Here is a 14,527-nt window from a genome sequence, read left to right on the forward strand (position 1 = left end):
CGCCCTTGCTAAGCCGTCACATATCAGGATTTGAGTGCAGGGCTCATACTTATCCGACGTTCTCAAATTCATCTGTCTAACCCTTATATTTATGTAATTTATCAGCGTATATCATTAACGCTGTCTATTATTCGTGGACACCCGAGTGAGGGTGAACCGGCCATTCTGTATGCACGCTATTTTCCACTTCCACGCATTTCATCAGCCGTTACATCGCCTAACAGCAGTAGCGCTACGAGTCAGCAGGATCCCGCCGCGTGTTACATCAGCAGCCGTGGGTTCCGGAGCGGAAGCGGCGACAGGTCGCAGCCGAGGGCCCGCTGCGCCGTACAGAGCTTCCGTGCGGTCCCATAGTGCCATTTCAAGGAATATCCACGCTTGTAGTGTTAAAGGCGTACGTATCAGCTTGAGCATAAGCAGCTGCAGTCCCGGCCGCATCGGAGGCCCTGGCAGCACCAGTAGCTCTCGAGGTAGCAGCAGCGGTGCTCGGCTGAAAGGCAAGAATAGTGCTATACTTGCGCAAGTCGACGCACCCCCGGCAGAAGCAGCAATGGAGTCTGCTAGCGAGGCTGTTGTCGCGCTACCCAAGGTACGACACGGAGAAACCACAGCTCAGACAACAACAGTAGCAACAGCATCACTCCACAGCATAGGTATAGGTGCGCCTCCTAGTCCTGTACCTCACCCTAACTCACTTCGTCGGCTTGTTCGTGCCAATTCCACAACAAACTTGCGTATGCCGGTCCAGCTAATCCAACTCCCAACCCAAAGCCAACACACATACTCCCTTTGCAAGTCTGATCTGGGTCACTCGTACCCCTGCGTACGGCGCTGACTCACATCAACACATTCCGCCTTGCACCCTGGGCACGTGTAAACACTTCCACCTTCACACCCACCCGCCCAACCACCCACGTCAGCAGCTGGCCCTTCGCCTCTTCCATCATACAATTCCCACCTACCCGACCCACTCCGAAACCCCGGACCAGGCCTTCGTCCGGGCACCCCCGGGGGGGGATACGCTGGTGGTGACGGTCAGCATCGGACCTAAGACATGTAACCTGAACAGGCAAGGGAAACGGGCGAGCTGGACACTTTGCGGCCGTTCGGATTTGTAGCGTGTGTAGGGAGGGGGAGATCTTTTTCGTGGCCGTACACGCGAAGGAACCCCCGAAACCCCCTAGTGGACATTCCCCCCCTAGAGCGTCATGAGGGGAGCAGGAGGGAGGTGGGACATTTTTTGCTGGCGCTGGGTAGGGAGAAGGAGAGAAGGACACACAGAGCAGATTGGCGAGGAGGAGGGGGGAAATCTGAAGTGGTGCAAAAACCCTCTGTCGCCGTCATCCCAATGGCAAGTGCTGCCGCACGCGCTGGGACGCATTCTGGTGCATGGGAAGAACGCTTAGGCGGATGAGGGGGGAACAGAGCCGGCGGAATCAAACCGGCTTCCTTGCGGCAGCGCAGTGGAGGGGTCCCCCTCTCCGCGTCACGCCCGGGGCTCCGCCAGCCTCTGTGGCATCAAGCGCATGCACGTACGGCATAGACGCACCCATGCGCCCAAACACACATACATACATACATACATACACAGACGCCCAAGACTGGCCCTTGGTCCCCCTCAGGGCTCGTATGAGGTGCGAGCCCGTTACACCTTCGGAGAGTAACTATGGCAAACCTAGTGACAACTAAGGTGTGACACACGCACACACGCACACACGCGCGCTCTAAGCATGCCCCGAGGTACTACGTAATTGCGATCGCAGCGGACGCACACGGAGCAAATCGCGTCGTGCAGCTCCCACCCGGCAGGGTAGTCACAGTCCTCTCCTCAGCTCCAACACCCCCCCCGACACACTCACACACACACATTACGCACACACTGCTCAGATCATCCAAACACACAATACACACGCGGTCTGTGACCATCCCGCCCCGCCCCACACCATCCCCGCCTCGCAACCCAACCCATCGCACCACTCAGGCCCACCGACGAGCCCCTGGATAAGGCCCTGACCCGCCTCGCTAAGAACCTCACGGCCAAGCCATCCAGTAAGAGCCGCTCAGGCCCTGGGGGGGGCCCCGGGTGACGGGTGGTCTTTAGGCTTAGGTGCCTGGCGGTTGGCCTCACAGGGCGGAGGAGCAGTGGGGGGGTTGGGGCTCCGCGGGGAGAGCCGGCCAGTGAGGGTGGAAACGGTACAGGGCAGCCCGCCAGGACACCCCTTCACCTCCGCCCGCTCCCCCCTTCCGCTCCCTCCCTCCCCTGCAGAGAAGGAGAAGCGCAAGAAGCCCCCGGGCCCCTCCGCTGACACCTCCCTGGACGAGGGCGCCCCCGGAGTGGGGGCGGTGCTGTACGAGGATCCGGAGGGGACACGGTGGGCGGGGGGGTTGCTGGTGTGGGGCTGGGGACACTGTCGTGTGTGTGTGTATTGACGTCTCCCAGCTGATTCATCCCCAGGGGAGATCTCGATGGCTCCATCATCACAACCACCACAATTACAACCATGGAGATGGTGTAGCAGCGCAGTTGGGCCGCTCGGAAAGCCGATGACATTTCGAGTGCCTATACACGCGGGAGCATTTCCGTGGGATATCCCCCTCGCTATTATTCTATCCTTTTCGGTGTGTGTCCTCAGGGCCCTCCTTCCTTGCTCTCCCTATTCCCTACCTACCCCTCTCCTCTCCTCTCCCCACGCATGCCCAATCCCTCCCCCGGCTTCCCCCACATCCGCCGGCCGCTCAGTCCTCTGGACCGCACCCTCCCCAACGGTGTGGCCTGGCTGCGGGCTGCATTGCTGGAGGTGGCGGGGGAGAGGTTCGTGGTGGAGGTAAACCCGCCCACAGTGGACAAGGTGCGGGGGTGCGTGTGGGCACCTGTAAGTGCGTAAGGAAGTGTGAGAGCTGCGATCAAAGCCGAGAGGTGCGATGTAACTCCGCTACTAATCTGTTACTGCGCAGCGGGCTAGCGGACCAAGGCTGAGCCTGCCCCGGTACACAGCTCCCCTGCCTGCACCTCCCAAGTCCTGCTAGCTTCTTACGGCTCAATTTGGCTTGTGTGGACATTGGCATTTAATCCGCATAACCACTTTACCCAGCTCGCTCTGTCTGCCTGCATGTATGTCTGTTTCTGTGTGTATGCCTCCTGTGCAGCTCTCCATCGACCGTGTAGCTATGGTGGGGTACTCCACTGCGGCCGCCGTATCGGTGAGAGTGAAAGGAGAGAGGGAAAGGGAGGACGGGTAGCGGAAAGGAATGTATCTGTGACGGGCCGGCAGGGCTGTTGGCAGCTGCTTGGTTTATAATTATTCGGGTTATATCCGACAACCACCTCTTGGGGGTCGCATGTTGGGGTCGTGAGCAGGCTGAGCTGGGCGCCACTGACCGGTGGGGGCACGGGAGGGTTATGGGGGGGTGGGTGGCGCGACGACGGTATCGAAACCTGCACATCCCTCCCTCGCTCTTTCTCCGCCCAGCAAAAGCACACAGGGCACAACAAACCGCCTCCCCTGCCCTGCCCACCTCGATTATATTCTACCACGCTGTGCTACAGCTGTCGTACTCGGACGCAAGCGCTTGTAAGTGGCGCTGGAGTGCCCAGCGGCCTGGCGGCAGTAGCGACGGCTGGGTTGACCTGGGCTGTAGCACGCAGTACTACACACCCACAGCGGCGGATAAGGGCAGTGTACTTAGGGTGGAGTGTACACCGGCGGCCTTTCGTAGCCGCCGGAGGAGGTGTCAACACCACAAGCAGCAGCAGCAGGAGCAGCGGCAGCCGGGCGATGGCAATGACGGGATGGCTGGGGGACCGGACTTGGAGATGGCTACTGCCCCGGTCTCCGACGGGGCTGTGGTCGGTGCGGAGGATGTGGTCGACAGCAGCGAGATGGAGCTGTGGCTGGGGGAGACGGTTTCCTGCGTGACGGGTGGGTTGCAGCAGCTCATCATCATCATCATCATTCCCCCCCACACACACACACGTGGTTCGTCTTCCCCCACCACCACACACACACACACATCCCCCCGGAGCCCAGGGGGCCAGAGGGGTCATCCGAAGGGGAAGATCATGGAATGATGCAAGAAGAAAGAAGCGAACCACCAACTGCAGCACCAAAATGCCATGGCACAACTGCCCAAGGTGACTCTGGAAACTCAGCCCCAAATCGTAATAATAATAATGATAATAACAATATAATAATAATAATAATAATAATAATAATAATAATAATAATAATAATAATAATTGCCGAACCGCAGGGGAAAGGAGAAGGGGGATTCATTTGGAGCGTAGCAGGATAGCGCTGCGAGGTGGCAAGGGTTAGATCGGGCGATAGGGCGATGGCTTCAAATTGGACTTCACAAGCACAGCTACTCGGCTCCTACCGGCTCATTTGTACGTCGAGCCAGGTTACACCAAGCCATGTGTGCAATCGACCCAGAAGCCTCCCCACTCCGTAACAATCCATCAATCAATACCAAACCAAAGCTCCCCTTCCCCACCTGCATCAGTTCTCCAGTACTCTGCTAAGGCCTCCCCCCCACCCGCTTACTACAACCCCGCCAGTCCGACCTACTCCCCCCCCGCCGCCGCTCACCCCTGGCCCCCGGGTGCATAGGCCCCGTGCAACATGCATCCCAGAACTGCTCCGCGACCATCCGCTGCATTCACACGCCCACTGCCGTACAGCCGCCCGGGTTCCGGATCCTGTCGTACAATATCCTGGCCGACCAGTACGCGGGCTCCACGTACGCGCAGAACGTCCTCTTCAACTACTGCCCCCCTGAGTGAGTTCCCTCGGTGCTGCTGCTGGTGGTGCTGGTGCTGGTGCGAGCAACTTGCTCTGAGCCTGGCAAAAAGTTTCTTGGATATGGTGTTCCAATACTGATTATCGCGCCCCGATTTTCCTCCCGGTTTGGGTCACATGTCCGAGTCCGCCTGGTGCTGTAAAATCCCCTCCTCCCCGTCCGCCGCACTCCTCCTCCCTCCTCCTCCCCCCTCCTCCCCCCTCCTCCCCCCTCCTCCTCCCCGTCCGCCGCCGTCGTCCCGTCCTCCCAGGTGTCTAGACCCCGGCTACCGCCGTCCGCTGGTGCTCCGCGAGCTGCTGGGGTACCGGGCGGATGTGATTTGTCTGCAGGAGGTGGACGAGAGGGCCTTCACGGACTTCTTCACGCTGCATCTGGGGCTGCAAGGTGGGGGAGTGGACAGGGGGATGGGGGAGCGGAAGGGCGGAGGGGGGAAAGGGAGGTAGAGTCCCAGGGGCTGCGGGGGTTAGGGTGGCAGGGGATTAGTAACGACTGCTGGTCACAAGGGCACATACCGCGTACGCATACCTGGTTCCGGGATTTGAATCCGGATCCGGGTTTCTTGATTCGGGGAAAGAGATAAAGCCCCAGCAGGCGGGGTGTTGTTGAGGAGGTGGGGAAGGAGCACCGGCAATTCAGACGTCCCCTAATCCCCCCTACCTACCTATCATCTGTGCTTCGTCGTAACAACTCATCCCGCTTCCCCACGTCTACAAAACATAAGCACCATTTCTAGCTAACTCCAAAAGAGATCCAGACCATGCCGAGTCCCAGGCCGCCATTTCAAACCAGCGCCTCCCCCTGCTCCCCAGCACCACACCAGCCCACTCCGTGCGCCTTTCCGCCGTCCGCAACACCCCGGTGGTCGCCTCCCTGCGTGGCGGTCGGCTGTGCAGGTTACTCCGGACACTACACCAACAAGCAGGGCCGGGTGCGGGAGGGCAGCGCCACCTTCTGGCGCACGTGCCGCTTCACCGCCCTGGCCCACAAGGACATCCGCCTGCGGGAGGCCTTTGCGCGCCCCCTGCCACCCCTGCACGCACAGTTCGAGCCGCTGCTGGCCGCCAGCCCGGAGCTCACGGCGGCGCTTCAACAGGTCACCACCATCGCGCAGGCGACGCTTCTAGCTCCACTGGAGGGGCAGGGGCACGGCGCCACGGGTGGTGGAGGTGGCGGTGGCTGTCTGTGTGTGGTGAACACACATCTGTTCTTCCACCCGTACGCCCCCCACATCCGCACCATGCACACCGCCGCCATCCTGGAGGAGGTGGCGGCCTTTCTGGAGCGATGTGCCGCCGACCCGGAGCTGGCGGGGGCGCTGGGGCCCCGCCGACCCACGGTACTCTTCGTGGGCGACTTGAACAGCGACCTTAATGACGGCATCCCGGGTGAGGTGGTCGGGCTCTTGGGATGCAGGAGGGAGGGAGGTTGGGAGGGAAAGGCGAACCACGAATCAAGTGAAGGTTGGGAGGGAGGGGATGCAGGAAGCAGAGGTGGTGTGTGTCTGTGTGTGTCTGTGTATGTGCGTGTGCATGAGGGCGGGATGTGTGTTCCTGGAAAGGGCAGACGGGGGAGACCAAACGCATTAGGGAGCTGTGTGGCCTTGGTTTAGGGCTTGGTGGGCCCCTTTAGCGCGCAGTCGTGTGGCTTTTATGGGTGTGAGGCAACCAGCAGGGAATAGCCCTAGCGTGTGGAGGCCCTGAAAAGCTCCCCCGCGCTCTGCTCTGTCCAGGTGTCATCGAGCTGCTACGTCGGGGAAAGCTGCCCGCCGACTACTGGGACTGGGTGCAGGGCGCCGCCTTCAAATGGGGCATGGTGAGGAGGGGGGTAGGAGGGGGGATGTGCGGAGCACACGGCAAGATGGGGCTGGAAACGAATGGGCCCCAGTCCCCAGGCCGCGTAGCTTCGTGTGATGCCAACTACTACTCCAGGGGCCTTTCCACCACTTAATGTTCGGGGAGGGGCACAGCTGCCTCTGAGGAGATTTAGGTCCAGAACTGGTGAGGGACAGGGGGGATGGAGGGGAACTGACGGGCCCATGGCCCTTCAGGGGGGTGGCTGCCGTGGTAATTCAAAAGCACGCCAACTTGGTGGTGCTGGTGCTGGTGGTGGTGCTGGTGGTGGTGCAGGGTGAGGAGGATGCGGAAGCCATGGCCCAGGGTACGGCCCAGATCGCTGCCGCCGCAGCAGCGGTAGCAGCTGCCAAACCTGCTGCAGCGGTGGAGGAACAAGCGACGCCGGCCAGCCCTGCTGCCGTACCTGGCAATGGTTCAGCCGTGCCTCATGCTGCGTCCCCCACCACAGCCGTGGACACGGCGTCGGCATCGGCATCCCTGAGCTCGTTGTTCGCGGCCGACGGCCATGCATTCGATAGCGCTGCCGCCGCGCCGCATTCACCTATCGCCGTTACGGGCATCGACATCACCTCGCCGTTCGTACTGCGCAGCGCTGACGACTTGGCGACGCCGTACACCAACTACACGTCCGGATATAAGGCCCTTCTGGACTACGTGTGGTGGGTCCTGGGTCCTAGCTCCCGGGGAGGGGTTGTTTGGGCAGTGAGTCTGGGGGGTGGGTGGGCAGTGAGTCTGAAAGTTACCCTTCAACATGCAGCACATCGAGCTTTTAGCGGTCCTCAGGTTAATGTACTTGGGTGGTGTAGCCTGGAGGCGCCATGGTAGGGACCTCGCCGTGGCAATGTCCCTGCAGCCGCTGCCGCCGCAGCTGCTGCTGAAGTTCTGCTGGCCTGCTGTTGCGTCGCATTTGTCTAGTCGCTCTGTCGTCGCCACACTCGACCCGCCTTGTTGCTGCTGCTGCAACCCCAGTCTCCCCCCCCACACACACATACGACGGGTGGCCAGGTACGAGGAGTCCGCGCTGCGAGTGGTGCGGTCGGTGCCCATCCCGTCGGAGGGGGAGCTGGGCTCCTTCATCCCATCACCCGCCTTCCCGTCAGACCATTTAGCGGTGAGGGGGAGAGGCAGGGAAGGAGGGAGGGAGGGGGAAAGGAAGGGCAATGGCAACAAGGCTGATTTATGGCGACGAAAGTTGGCCCCGGGAAGGGCAAATGCCTGGCCCGACAGGACCCAAAACGATGCGGTCGGCGTCATTCTGCAGTCGAGAAGAAGGATTGGAATTCATACCAGGTTGGAGGTTTGTACCGTATTCAGGGGCCCGGGAAGGGGAAGGGAGGGTGTCTGGTCTGTCTCGAAAAGCTTCTGGAATGCACCATCGGCAAACTAAACTGACTGAGCTGGGTGGTGGTGGTGGGGACATAAACCGCCTGTGGAACTCAAACTTCCGAATCCTTCCTCGCTTTTTTAGGTTTTATAACAACGCGCGGACGATGGCCCCTGTGTGACACCCCCCCCCCACACACAAGTGGAGCTGCCAACGTGGCGACCCTCAATTCACCGCAGTACCCTCCTCGCCCCTTAATGCGACTGATGCAACGAATACAGCTCTCATGTTTGATTGCCAGCCAACTGTCCGCAACAACATCCCTTTCCTTGTGGTGTGGTACGCTGCGGCACACCCTCAGGTCGTGTACGACATGGAGTGGCGGTAGGAGGGCGCATGAGGAGGCAAAGGGACTTCGGCAGTTGAGTCGCCTTCTGCAGCTTTTGAAGGACCGAAGATTGATGAGCAGAGGGGAGGGCAGCGGGCAGAGAGGGGAAAGCCGGGGGAAGGGAATCGAGGGGGGGGGGGTAGCAGTGAACACCTAGAGGAGATACGCGCGGTGTAGAGGCAGGACAGGGGCTGGAGAGGAGACGTAGGGAGGGGGTTCGACAAGGAGCATTGCATAATGGACCTTTGCTTTTGCGGTGCGGAACGACGTGGTGGTTCATTCACCGTGAACCTTGCCGTCGACTGGGCCGTGCGGCAATAGTTCATCTGGCTTCTCTCCGGGCCCTGAAGCGCTTGGTGTGTGATACCCGCTACCACTACTTGCCAGGCCCCGCTGCATGACCTCGTCGATCCCATCTTACGTCGCGGCGTGCGGTGGCTACCTACAAGTCCAATTTATAAACGATACGCACCACTGCCATGATTTGCGCCATGCGCGGCATAAGCGCTGCTGCCATGTTGGGTTGTGATTGAGAGGGCTGGGACCAGGCGGTGCAAGCAGCGCCCTCCCGTTGCCGCCCGCAAGGGTCGTCCATCCGTCCGTCCGCCCTTTCGTTCAAGGCTGCGCAACGGAGTTCGGCCAGATGCCCCCTAGCGGGTTCGAAGAGGGGTTCGAAGGGGGGCCGGGATGCGAGTGCGAGGTGGGACCAGCTGGAGGAGTACGGCCAGGGGAGCTGGCTTTCATCTAGAGGAGCGAGCGGTATGGGAAGTCAAATCCCTGTCGGATGCCTCTGGTTGCGTGCAGCCGTGCCTAAAGCGCAGTTCTGTTTGCTGGACGCACTACACATAAGAATTGTAAGGACCGTCAGTGTGCTGCCCAGGCAAACCCAAGGCCTCAGGAGAGAGGAGGGCATCTGTGGCATGACAGCTCGCGGGTCACAGCGCACAGCCATCCGTCCTGCTCTCTCCCAGGGTGACTTCGCGGTTGACAGTGGTAGCATTGGCCAGCGCCATCAGTACATGCGGTTCATCTATGCTAAAGTGCACGCAGGCCATGGCACCCTGTCCTTAACTAGGGATTGGGAGGGCTTACATTTGGGCTGGTTGGGTTACGTATGGGTTACGTATGCTGCTGGATATTTACGGCAGAGGTTCAGACCATTCCTACTACTCCAGGCTGCTCTTCATGCCCAAGAAGATCTTCGAACACGTGTTCTACACTGAAGGGGCTGACATTGTGTGACAGCTTTGGCAACACGTTACAGCATGTGACGGCACGTGCCAGCTTTGGCAGGTTTGGCGACCGTGGGCTTAAGTTCACTTGCACAGGTTACACAGGCGTGTTTTCAGTTTTAATACCACACAAATGTTAAACATCCAGCTCAGCCCAGGGAGCATTTTGTGTGTGTAACTCAATCGTGCTGGCAGGCAGGTGTGTTAGTGCTTGTGAACGGCATGACGCATGTTGCAGTACACCGATTTCGGACACCTACTTTGGCAAAGAAGAAGACTCTATTTGCAGTTGCGTAGAGTCAAGATAATAGCGTAGTGCTGATCTTTGCACGTCAAGATGGCGAACCCAGAGACTGCTGCGGTAGCCATCAACGTACTGAACAAGGTCATACGTTACGCTATCGGGCTTGGCGTGGGCGCCAGCGTACTACAAACTTCCCTTTACAATGGTATGAGCGCTATCATGGTATACACTTTTCAGGATGATTTGGGGCGGCGCGACAGGATGACCGAAACCTGTGGCGACGCTCCTCCAACGCAGTCGATGGCGGCGAACGGGCAATTATTTTTGACCGTTTCCGCGGAGTGCTGCCGGAGCCAGTTGGTGAAGGGACTCACTTCAGGATCCCTTGGGTCCAGCAGCCGAACGTCATGGATATTCGCACGCGCCCACGGAGCATCAGCTCAGTCACTGGAACGAAAGGTTAGCATTGTACAGCTTTCTACTGGCATTTTCACGACACGAAAACGTTTTGATGCTGAAAGCCTTGCGACACCACTGCAGATCTTCAGATGGTTAATATGTCGCTGCGGATCCTAAGCAAACCAGATGAGCCACGGTTGCCACACATATTCAAGGTATGTCGGACACGACTTTCTTTGCCGATGTAGCTATGCCGTATTGACATGTGGGGCGGCCCCTTTGTCAGACGCTCGGCACGGACTGGGAGGAGCGCGTGCTACCCTCAATCGGCAACGAGGTGGTGAAAGCGGTCGTGGCGCAGTACAACGCGGAGCAGCTCATTACGCAGCGTGAGAGGGTATCCCGCGCTGTAAGTTTTGTAGCCTGACCCTGCCTGCGACTTGACACCCATTGCGTGTCACCATACGATATGCATATGTTTAGGATCTCCCGGCTTTGTTGCCGGTAAGGTTATGACCCAAGCCTTGTGGCGCCATATACCTCTTTGCTTAAAGGCGGCTCGTTTACTGAGCCTTCATTTGGGCCGACAGGTGCGCGAGTCCTTGACGGCCCGTGCCGCTGACTTCGGGATTGTCCTGGACGACGTGGCCATTACACACCTATCGTTCGGGACGGAGGTAAGCACTGGCATTTGGGGTTCAGGGGCGTGTACCGTTCTACCATGGGGGGGGTGCGACCCATGAGGGACTGCCTGTGAGACTGCTTTTTATATGCGCGCCTACCTGCCGGTGTGGTATCCGCATTGAGCGCTTGTAGTTGCCGCAGGGTGAGGCTTCCCGTAGGATCATGTGTGCCACTGTTAGATGCACCAAATTGATATCGAAACGAACCGCAGAGGCGTTTTGCCTTCCATCATTAAATACTGGTCAATGGGTCCATGCGCGTGGGCCCAGCTACCGGGAATGCCCCCGACTGGTGCACGGGGGCTGTTACCTAGCTTGCACTACACGGCCATTACATTTGCACACGAACCGGTGGTGAGGCAAGTCACGGCTGGACCTCCCGTCGCCTCGTCGAAGTGAGGCTGATGTTGCGCCAAGGGTGACGGCTGATGTTTTCGGTTTGCTTTTCGTGCATGCATGGGGAGGGGGGTTGCGATAGGGGCGCGCAAGCAAACTGAAGCGGTTTGTGCGGGGTCCCTTCTTCCTCGGCACTCGTGCACCCTGGGACTTCGCCATGTTCCCTCCACAGGCGCATGCCTACTCGCAAACATGTGTGCGTGCGGTGACGCCTTGTCTGCGGTCAACGCCGGACAGGCCTTAGTACAAGAGCACTAGGTTACAGTCATGTCCTTGTAGCACATTCCCTATCGTGTTTCTGTAAATTGCGTTGCGTTTCGGTCGCAGTTCACGCGGGCCGTAGAGGCAAAACAAGTGGCGGAGCAGGACGCTGAGCGGGCCAAGTTCGTGGTGATGAAGGCGGAGCAGGTGCGGCAGTAGGGCTAACGAAACAGATTTCCGGGGGCAGGTAACATGGCGTAATGGTTTTAGCTCTCGCACACTACGTTCGATTCCGCATGAGCGAGCACGTCGTTGCCAAGGCATATCCAGCGCATATCCTCCCAGGGTCTCTATGCGACACCTCTAAGCACTTATACCGACGATTCGTTGGCTAATTGGCGAGGATCGGTGCGAACGTCGGATCAGGGATGCCTTCCATTGCAAAAAGTGTAAACGTGGTGTGGCCCTGGGCTTTGCGCCGGCATGGTTAATTGCAGGAGCGGAACGCTGCTGTTATTAAAGCAGAGGGTGAGAGCGAGGCTGCCAAGCTCATTTCGGAAGCAACGAAGCAGTTCGGTTTCGGACTCATCGAGCTTCGTAAGATTGAGGTGAGGGGCGTCGTATAGCCGTGCAAGGAATACGGACCTTTCGTGCTTACATAGCCTACAGGCATTCCCATAACTCCACTGGTTTTGATATTCACTGGTCGCGTCCCGACATCTCCGTGTCCCACAGGCGGCCAAGGACGTTGCAGAAACGATGTCGAAGAGTCGGAACGTGGTTTACCTGCCCAACTCCGGCAACATGCTCATGCAGGTTAACCCGAACTAGTGAGGCAACATCGGTTGTACTGCGTCACGTCGCGTGTAGGTTGCAGCGCCTTGAGCGCTGATATTATGATGTCAGTGCAATTACAAATTCTTGGCTCGCTGTTGCATTTTCGCCAGCAGCCTGTCGATGTGCTGTTGGAAGGGGCAGCAGGAAGGGCAGCGGGATATGGTGCTCGTCAGTTGAGTGTAAGGCATTTTCGCTCTCACCGTAAGGTTGAAGGCGGCCGTAAATTCCGCGCTTGTGCCGAGGTGGTGGCCGAAATGTTACGGTGTGTTGGCTTAAGCCATTAAGGCGGTGCATTTCAATCCATCTTACCTTGCGGGTGGATTTGTTAAGTAACCACCCACAGATAACTCCAGCACAGAATGTCGCAGTGCAAAGTTTGATGGCACTGCTGTTCTCCATTTCTTTCGGCGTCCCGCGAATTTTAGTGAGAGCGTTCCGTTGATTGTGGCCTTGGTGCTCGTTCATAGATCATATGTTGATGTATATTTCTTTGGAAGTATCGGACATTGATCTCGGAGCGTCAATTGAAAGTTCGTTGGTTCATTGCATTAGACACTACGGAATGGTACATAATCCTTAACAAGCTCATTCATACGTGGTGGCCTACAGCTGTTGTGTTATACTAGAACCCTAGTCAGAAATTAAGATGACCTTTACAGTTTTAAACCATATTACTCACGACGTGGAGCGGCCAACGCTTACATTCACTCAGTCCTCCCTCACAAAAGCAATGGTATAGCTCGTCAACGTCATCTGATTGAGTGTCAACTGCTGCCCAAAGAATAATCGTACAGTGGCATACCGAATTTAATGTTAGGTGCACCAACCGCAGCGTAATGCAGGTTCTATACGTTATCGTGGTGTAAAGAGTTAAGCAGGAAATACATGCGGCTGGAACAAGGGCACACAAACCCGCAAGGCGCGTCTACAGATAAAATGCGTCCCCAGCTCTCGTATCACCGCGAGGCTATAAGGAATGGTGCCCTGAAAAAATTACACTCACATGTGCCAATACGCACATGACAGAAAAATTTGCAAACACTACATAGCCCAGAGGCAAACGCCCCCAACATCCAAGTATTCACTCATGGCCAAGAGGTGAACTGGAATACCTTCCCAACAATATCGAACCCCGTAGGCAGCTGCCACGCAAACAAGGCCAGGTTCGCGGCATTTAGTGCAATGTGCGCGTTGCGAGCATTTTGGTCACCCTTCTGCATTGCGGGGACCAAGGCGGCAGCAGCGGCCCACAAGCCCACGATGGCCGCGCCCGCGTATAGGTGCGGGCCCGGGAAGAGACGCCCCGTGCGCATGTAGGTGTTGACGCAGCCCTCGATCGCAATGCCGATGCCAGACGACAGCAGTAGGGAGCCCCACCACCAATGCTTGTCGCGGTACTCACCCTTGAGGAGCTCCTTCCGTTCCTGCATGACACATTAGCAGCACATGTCAGGTGAGGCGGGGTTACCTTACTCGTTCCCACGAGCTAAACGTCCCTACCGTCGAATAACCGTAAACAGTTAGCGACTAACCAATCCAACGAAGTAATATCTGAAGTCCCAACGACTATTGGATTTGAAATCTTCTCTGCTTACGCATTCAAGCACGCAACATACCGCTTCCTTTTGGGCGATGATGCTGTCTGTGGGTGAGGAAGGCCGTTCGCCATCTGGGCTAGCGGCGGGCAAGCTCTTCTTCAGCTCACGGATTTCCTCACCAAGCTCACGAGCACGCTTCCACTGATATCCCAGGAAGCCAGCGTACAAAGTCCCACCAAACAGGAAAAGCATGACAGCCGGGTGAATCAGAGCGACGGTGCGGCCCTCAAGCAGACCGTATTCGCCATCCTTGGCGAGTGCAGAGCTGGCTTGAAGCAACAACGGTGCAATCGTTGCACCCGCGAGAAGAAGGGGCCGACCCATTTGATCCTTAACGCCATCCAGCGACGACCGTAATGACGTTGATGGCGCGGAATTCCCTGATGGACGCGCAACGCATGCGATGCACAGCTTGCGGGCACAGCGCGCGACGCTGATGCGCTGGGCCCTCTGAGTCGGTAGTTTTGCCTGTGCAAGCATGGTTATCCTGCAAGTATAGCGTGGTATCCTTTGTCTATAGCACGTTCTTGCTATAGTAATTGTAAGCATGCACCGATGTATTTTTAATGCAA

The 14,527-nt window shown here is 58.0% G+C and overlaps 3 protein-coding genes across 3 annotated transcripts; 2 read left to right on the forward strand and 1 right to left on the reverse strand.

Annotated features, from left to right (window-relative positions):
- Nucleotides 1-550: 550 nt before the first annotated feature.
- VOLCADRAFT_88222 (uncharacterized protein) lies at nt 551-8,365 on the forward strand (the record flags this gene model as incomplete). Its single annotated transcript, XM_002947832.1, has 15 exons — nt 551-589; nt 924-1,056; nt 1,592-1,634; nt 1,982-2,049; nt 2,267-2,372; nt 2,741-2,849; nt 3,148-3,201; nt 3,548-3,920; nt 4,611-4,779; nt 5,051-5,184; nt 5,694-6,185; nt 6,530-6,612; nt 6,927-7,312; nt 7,659-7,764; nt 8,339-8,365. 15 exons carry the CDS (start codon nt 551-553, stop codon nt 8,363-8,365), a joined length of 2,322 nt encoding a protein of 773 aa, XP_002947878.1.
- Nucleotides 8,366-9,896: 1,531 nt separating this feature from the next.
- phb2 (prohibitin) lies at nt 9,897-12,866 on the forward strand. Its single transcript, XM_002947833.1, has 8 exons — nt 9,897-10,046; nt 10,139-10,300; nt 10,382-10,455; nt 10,527-10,649; nt 10,831-10,917; nt 11,647-11,727; nt 12,018-12,128; nt 12,256-12,866. The coding sequence occupies exons 1-8, from the start codon at nt 9,935-9,937 to the stop codon at nt 12,349-12,351; spliced, it is 846 nt and encodes a 281-aa protein (XP_002947879.1). The 5' UTR covers nt 9,897-9,934; the 3' UTR covers nt 12,352-12,866.
- A 134-nt stretch (nt 12,867-13,000) lies between these two features.
- Nucleotides 13,001-14,497, reverse strand: VOLCADRAFT_73456 (uncharacterized protein). Its single transcript, XM_002947978.1, has 2 exons — nt 13,974-14,497; nt 13,001-13,781 (listed from the first exon to the last, which is right to left on the reverse strand). The coding sequence occupies exons 1-2, from the start codon at nt 14,433-14,435 to the stop codon at nt 13,443-13,445; spliced, it is 801 nt and encodes a 266-aa protein (XP_002948024.1). The 5' UTR covers nt 14,436-14,497; the 3' UTR covers nt 13,001-13,442.
- Between the last annotated feature and the right edge of the window lie 30 nt (nt 14,498-14,527).

This window comes from Volvox carteri (genome assembly GCF_000143455.1).
Source record: "Volvox carteri f. nagariensis unplaced genomic scaffold VOLCAscaffold_8, whole genome shotgun sequence".
Taxonomy (NCBI): domain Eukaryota; kingdom Viridiplantae; phylum Chlorophyta; class Chlorophyceae; order Chlamydomonadales; family Volvocaceae; genus Volvox; species Volvox carteri.